At 44.6% G+C, this 7,633-nt stretch overlaps 1 protein-coding gene across 1 annotated transcript in view; it reads right to left on the reverse strand.

Moving 5' to 3' along the window:
- GNAI1 (G protein subunit alpha i1) overlaps positions 1 to 5,341 on the reverse strand; it is a 91,911-nt gene extending 86,570 nt beyond the window's left edge. Inside the window, exons 1-2 of the mRNA XM_045864807.3 lie at positions 5,208 to 5,341; positions 4,533 to 4,701 (exon numbers count right to left, since the gene is read on the reverse strand). Of these exons, the coding sequence (XP_045720763.1) occupies positions 4,533 to 4,650 (118 nt within the window). The 5' untranslated portion in view covers positions 4,651 to 4,701; positions 5,208 to 5,341. The remainder of the gene's footprint in view (positions 1 to 4,532; positions 4,702 to 5,207) is intronic.
- Between the last annotated feature and the right edge of the window lie 2,292 nt (positions 5,342 to 7,633).

Genomic DNA, 7,633 nt, shown 5'->3' on the forward strand with positions numbered 1-7,633 from the left:
GCAACAAATACATTCAGGTCCTCCCATGGGAATCTATGGTAGCTTGAACTTTCCGAGGCTGAGGCACACGTAAGAAAAACAGTAAGATTGTGGTTGGATGCTCACTTTTTGTTTAAAAAATCATAGTAATCATTTTCAGGTTTAAATAACATCTCCCACTAAATCCTAGAAGACAAGCATTATATTTCCAAACGTCTACTAAATCCTAAACACAGGCATTAGATTTCCTATCACTGATAAATTTAACAGGACTCATGCTCTTTATTTATGGTTAAAAGAGGCCAAAAATAAAGATTACAAAATGAGATGTACAAAAGAAAAAAAATGTAAGGAATGACATAACAACTGCAACATAGCAGACTTTCCTCCAATGAATATCCGCTGTCATTTTTCTCTCATTTCTCAAATAATATAAAGGACTGTGAAAGGTTCTCATAAAAATCAAAAAGAATTCTTAAACCAATTTGCTTTTAGATACCATGTGCTTATTTTGGTCATCACATGCTGTTAATATTCCTTTCTGGTTTACTTTGTTTGGCTGGATAATTATTCCCATCAATACTTAAAATGGCAAAGTATATGGTTTATATTCTAGGTTAAGTCCTAATTCTACACTAGATATTAACCTAATTAGGAACTACTTAAGCATATGACAAAGTAAATGGTTGTTAGGGATGGATACAAGTACAACTTACAATGATTCTGCCCCTAAAGTGTCCACACTAGTCAGAGAAACAGGCAGGGCCCGCAGCTAAACAACACTAGAAACAAGAGTGCAATATGCTTCGCCATATGCCAACTGTCCCTATCTGGAGGAGGAGGGTGACCTGAGGAGAAGAGTATAAGGATGGAGGAAGGGAGTCTAGAAGAAAGTTCTTATTGCGCAGGCAATGGAGAAGTCAACAAAGGTTTCTGAGCAAGGAATTAGCATGATAGGAAGAGTAGGCTAGAGGCAAAAGACCAGAAGCTGGAAAGCCTTCTGGAATTAGGCTGCCAGAGGCATGGGAGAACTTGAAACTACAAATTTTAAGAATGAGAATCAGAAGATACAGAAAAATCAGCCCTTTCAAAACACACTTTAATACCACCTGTAGTGTCTATCAAAGTAATTGTTAACCTCAGGTAAGTGAGTGACGGAGAAGCACAGAACCCATGTTGAAATACCAGGTCCATTTATTCAAGGAAATGGGACTCCTGACATCTAAGATCCTGAGCCAATGCTAAGGAAATAGCTAAAGCTATTAAAAAATGATAAACCATAACATCCTCAACGGTATGACAATAATAAATGTTTTCTCCTCAGGCAATTAGCCATTTATAATGGAAAGAAAACTTTCGTTATAAAAATAAGTTTTTCTATTTAGGATTTTATTCTCATACCAGTGCCTGGAAACTAAACCTAAAGACTTGAACCACTCTAACCCTGACCTAATTTCCCTTAGGTCAATGATTAGACTAGGTCCTCTCTTTTTTAAGGCCTAACTCACTGTTCCTAATATGGATAGTCAAATATCTCTGATTTTCAAAAAAATTTAAATTATAATAGACACCCAGTACCAAATTTTTTTCTAATAATGTGCATCTCATATCTGAATCTCTCAACCCAGGTGTCTGAAAGACAAAACATACACGCCTCAAGAAAAAAATGCAATACAATGAACTATTTAATATATTATCTTAACTATACTTTGGATGTTTTCCTTAAATGGAAAAAATTCATTTGATGAAAAAAAATAAAATAATTAAAGAGGAAGACGACCTGATATAAATGGAAGTGACAGTGGTTATAGATTACCTAGAAAACCATTTTGTATTTCCAGTTGATTCAGTTGTTTTTTTTTTAAGATTTTATTTATTTATTTGACAGTGAGAGAGAGAGAGACGGCGTGCCAGAGAGACAAGTGGGGGGAAACAGCAGAGGGAGAGGGAGAAGCAGACTCCCCACTGAGCAAGGAGCCTGATGCAGGGCTCAATCCCAGGACCCTGAGATCATGACCTGAGCCGAAGGCAGATGGCTTAACCGACTGAGCCACCCAGGCGCCCCTCAGTTGTGTTTTGTTTCATTGAGCTAGTTACACATACGACTTTAAACATCCAAAAAAGAACCAAAGGTCAAAACTTCACTGCTAAAGACAAATTAGGAAAAAAAAAATGTTTTGAAACATCCCAAGAATAAGATTTATGAAATAAGCCAACATTTTGTTTATAGGAACTAGAGTGCTGGGACCCTGGGCAAAAGGGTAATGTAGGAGTAAGATCAGGAGGAAGAGGAGGGAGAGCTGGGCCAACAAGACAGGGTTACAAAGGGATTTCTACAGAGAGAGGAGATGCGGGGAAAAGCAAAACACCAAAGCTAGAAAGGACAACTGAAGGAATTCAGTTACCTAAAAAATTTTAAAAATCATTCTGAAATCTTTCTATCATTAGTGGTATAGAAAAACAAAATCTCAAAATTTCTTCTGAAAATCATGACTCTGCTACACCTTCCTCCTCTCACTATAGCTGGTTGTAGACGTGCAACTTTTACTTTTCTACATTATACATTCAACTATACTTACTTGTTAATCTAGGCTCTCACCAGAGATTAATTTTTTACCCCCAGGGGATTTTGGGGACTATCTGGAGACATTTTCAAGGATCAAAGGTTAAGGGGGCTGCCCTTGGCATCTAATGGGTAGAGGCCAAAGAACATCCTACAATGCTCAACATCCCACAACGTACAAGACAGCCTGCACAACAAAGAATTACCCTGCCTAAAATGCCAATAGCGCTAAGGTTGAGAAACACTGATTTCTTCTGAGTATAAGCAAAAACGAACTCCTCTGACCTTCATCCTAGTCCATCTCTCTCCAACAGACATCTAATTAAAGCATTTTTCAATTGCTTTAAACATGGTGGATGGCTGGCTCAAACTAGAGTCACACTAAAATTCACTGAAAGAATACATCAGAGCAGGAGTGCAGAAACTGCAAGAAAAGAAGTTTGTAAGCTTCCTTCTGTTTCATTTTTATCTCAAGCACATCCACATCAGAAGAGAAACATTTACATGTTTCCATATCAAGGTGTGTCTCTTCTATGCTCAATACACTAAAAATACACTGACCCAGGCAAAATATGTTCTTATTAACATAAAAACTTAGGTAAACAGTATTACTGAGAAAGATTTATGTTGGGGGCAAGGGTGAAGAAGGCCACCCGGGTCTTTAAAATGCAAAGTTATTTCACAGTTTGCTAGCAAAATGACTCAGATCATTATTACTTTTAGTCATGCCAAGTTTGCTGCTTCTAAGCCTACTAGTAATGGAGAAAAAAACCCCACCATTTTTCCTGCAGTCATTAAACCAATGAAACAGAAGCTTACTGAAAACAGGTTTGTGCAAGATCTTTTATCATAACTGTTCTAAAACAAAAGCAATCGCTGGAAGTGCAAACGAAGATTCTAAGAAATCTTTCACCTACCTAAATAGCTACGGAGTGTGTATGTTGGGGGTGGGGGGCAAACAAAAGAAAACCCTAACTCACAGATCTACCAATCTTATGCTGTAAATATTTTCCTAATGTATCCTTCAGTCAGAATCCTGGCTTCCTCTTTTTTTTTTTTTTTTTTTTTTTGGTCTCTCCTTTCAAAAAGCTGGAAAAGACCTCCACACAGCGTTCCACCAGGAGAACAATACTAAGAACAAATAAAAGCCTGCCGTGTACCTGGCCCATCTCATTCATCAGAAACCGTGGCAGCTGGGAGAGAATCCTGTTTTCCGCGTGACTCTTTCGCACCTTTCACATAGGTTTCTCCCCTCGAGTATCTGCCTTACCTACTACTGGGGCAAACGTTACCCAACTTTGATGGTTTCCACGTCTCCACAGTAATAAAAATCAAGCATCCAGCAGAGCCTGCTTCCTTGGGCAAGGTAAATATAATCAGTGCTCCTTTTCCACTTACTAAGTCGCCACAGGAAGTTAACAGGAAGGACACATTTCGATCCCACGGAACCTCACAAAAGGTGCACTAATTTCACAAAGCGAGGCACTCTCGACAGGGGAAAAGCACCACCGCGACACGACACCGCGTACGAAGGGTTTTCAAGGGGGGAGGGGTGGTGTGGTTTGGTTTTTTTGGTTTTTTTTCCCTTGCCGCGAATGCCCCCTTCATCTTCGGAGGGCTGAGCTAACTTCAGAGACACCGGGCTTACTCGCGACCCGCTCCTCGGCTCCTCGCGGGGTCCACACCAACGCCTGTGAGTGAAGTGAAGCTCCCCCCCCGCCCCCCCACCGCGGGCGAGTTCTCACCGGCCAGGGAGGAGAGAGGCAGGGACCAGGGAGAGGAGCACCCGCCCCGGCTCCGCACCGCCCCGGCCCCGCTCGCGCCCGGAAACCATCCCCCGGCGCGACAAGCCGCGCTCTCGGCGGCTCTGACACGTCCGCTCTGGGGTCCAAACGCGGGGGCCCGTGGCGGCCACCGCGGGGCGCCGCGCCCAGCAAGCCGCGGCCCGACCCCAGGGCGCCCCCCTCGGGACGCGCCTAGCCGCCCTTACCGAGCAGCAGCAGCTTGACCTCGCGCGCCGCCTTCTCGCCGTCCTCACGGAGGTTCCGGTCGATCATCTTACTCCGTTCCACCGCCGCCTTATCCTCGGCGCTCAGCGTACAGCCCATTGTGCCAGGAGCGAGAGCTCGCCGCCGCTCCCTCCACGTCCGACGCGCTGCCTTCAAACACAGGTGAATTCTTTCTTTCCGGGCGCGGGCGTTCGAACACCTCCCGACGCCGGCCACGAAACACCCCCACCCACTTCCTAAACGGAGCGAGGAGAGCGCTGTCTGCAAAGCAGCGAGCTGCACCGCGCGGCTCTTCCCCGCGGCCGGGTTCCGCTCCTGCGTCCCTCAGCGCCCCCGAAGTCCCAGGTTTTCAGGCTCTGGAAACGCTGGCTGCCGCCCTCCCGCTGGTGGCCGCGCCGCAGCCCCAAGAAGCCCGGTGGAGCTCGGCGTCCGCGCGCCGCCGCGGCCCCGCCCCTGCCCGCCCCGCCCGCCACTCCACGACCCCTCCCCGGGCGCGCTCCCGCGCACGTGCCCTCGGACAGCACGGCCTCGGACGGGCGCGCGCGCCCGCGCGGCCACCGACCCCGGCGCCGCGCAGCCCCCGAGGGCCCGGCGCCACCGCGCGCGCCCCTTGGAAGCGGCCCCGGAACGCCGAACTGCCCGGCTCGCTCCCCTACCTCGCTTCCTCCGTGGGAGCGGGTTAATTTCTCCCCGCTTACTCACACCGCGGGATCTGTGCGGACTTGCCCCTTCGCGGTGCAGGTGGGAGAGCTGCCAAAGTTGGAAGCTGAAAAAAGCCAGTGCTGGGCGTTTGAGCATGCCCAGCTCCGGCAGCCACGCAAGGGTTTTCGAAATGTAAACCTCTGTCGGCTGGCCTTCAGGGTTGTGGGAATAGAGGGAGCTGGGAAGGGAATGGAGCCATGGCGAAAGCAGAGATGGGGACAGTGGGGAACAGGAAAGTCTGGGAGGGGGCTAGGAGGTTAACTTCCTTCAGGTTTTTCTTTCTGCCCTTTTCCCTCCCTCTATCCATTCTCACGTTTCTTTTCACAAGCAGAGAACATTTTGATAGATTTTCTCATAACTTGAGAAAATGTGAGACAAATATTCACAGTATATTTTATAATGACAAGAGCAGTAAAACACACCTACACAAATAAATCTGCTCGCACCCAAACCTACCTCCTCTGGAGCAGCATGTAAGCTTCTACGCCAAATTTTGGAACCCTATTTATGACCACGGTAGTAAATCATAAGCCACTAGGCATGACATTCCCTTTTACAGGCCTTAGTTAGCCTCCTTGCCCATAAAATGAGTTGGAGTTTATTCATATTATGGTTCCATCCTTCTAGTGCCAACTGGTCTCCGGGAGATAAGCTGGTAGGGCCCTGGGAGGCATTTCACCCAGAATGGAATGAATGAGCGCAGGTTTAAGGTCTGGTCTCTTCTGTCAGTTACACTACACTTTTCCCTTACTGACATTGCAGGATGTTGATTGATTAGAAGACGGGCTGGTAGCAAAGAGAAAAACATCCTCTTTAATGTATTAAAAATTAGGAAATTGCTCTTTGGTTTCCACCTGGAAGTCTTACTTTCTAAAAAGTGTTTTAAAAAAAAAAAAAAACTGGCTTGAGTTTTCCATGAAGGTAAGGCTGAGCTGATGCTATAGGCAGAAGTGGGTCACTGAAGCCAGGCCTGTGGGCTAGCGGAGATTGCAGTTTCCTTCTTATTGGACATGCCCTTTCGTGTCCTCCTACAATAGTCAAACCTGCTGGGCTAAAGAGATGCAATTTCAAGAACTGCCTCAACTTTTCCTATGAGCTTTTGTAACATAACAACAAAAAGGAGCAAGCTTTAAACTATACTTAATCACCTTCTACCCAGTTTGTATTTCTTGATGCTTTAAATGTTGATGCTCATCAGAAACTCTGAGGTTAAACTTGACAGAGTGAACTTTCAACATAGTGTTTGTGTATTAGCCATTTTGGATTATTGACTATGAGGCCTTTCTCAATATCCATATTGAGTGTAGGGCCAACAACCACAGGAAAAGAGGAAGCAACCATGACTTAATACTAGATGAAGTGACCATAAAATTCATGTTTTGGAGAAAAAAAGATACAACAAAACTATCCACATTACCTCCCTCATTTGACAAACTTGTCAAGTAGGTGAGGAGTTAAAATATAGTACATAGGTGAAAAAGAACTGAAAATTAGCTTTATATGAAGCTAACCTTCTTAGAGGATACAGAGTAATGGAGTAATCAGTAAGGGGGGGGGGAGTCCAAGAGAAGAAAGTTACCAAAAAAAAAAAAAAAAAAAACCAACCCAACTTTAGAAGGAAGCCATAACCAGGATTAGTGAAGGATTTCAAGGGGCATATATTGGTCAGCTGGGGCTGCCATAACAAACTAGGACAGATGGGTGACTTAAACCACGGGAATTTATTTCTCACAGTTGTGGAGGCTGGGAAGTCCAGGAACAAAGCACCAGCAATTCAGGTCTCCCATGAGGACTCTTTTCCTGACTTATAGGTGGTCTCCTCCTTGCTGTGCCCTGGCATGTAGAGCTCTTATCTCTTTCTCTTCTTATAAGGACTAATTTCTCATCATAGAGTCCCAGACTTATAACCTCATCTAAACCTAATTACCTCCCAAAGACCCACCTCCAAATACCATCATATTGGAGTTAGGGCTTCAACATACGAATTTGGGGGTGAGGGGGAAAGAAAGTCTGTAACACAGTATATTTTGTTTGAGAGGAATAACCAGCTAAAAGGGTTAATACATAAAATACGTGTTGGGGAAAGCAATTGTTTTATAATTGGAATGTAGTTTGGCTGTGAAGAATGATAGGAAGTGTGGGACAAAGTTGGAGAAAGCTTTAAATATTAAGGTGAAGTGTAAGACTTTATGCAATGGGTGCTAAGTGTTCCTTATATTCTCCTGAGTTGGGTAATAAGTGTTGTAAAGAAATAGTGATCTCTTACCCCACAAAACAAATGAGTTACCAGTAAATGGATTGTGTTAGTAATCCACATATGAGGCAGTGAGAGTCACTCAAACTAATAACTTACATAATTATGATGTTGCAAAGTGTGATT

This window comes from Mirounga angustirostris, unplaced genomic scaffold (genome assembly GCF_029215605.1).
Source record: "Mirounga angustirostris isolate CCGP_5_RB_7025 unplaced genomic scaffold, mMirAng1.0.hap1 SCAF_12, whole genome shotgun sequence".
Classification (NCBI taxonomy): domain Eukaryota; kingdom Metazoa; phylum Chordata; class Mammalia; order Carnivora; family Phocidae; genus Mirounga; species Mirounga angustirostris.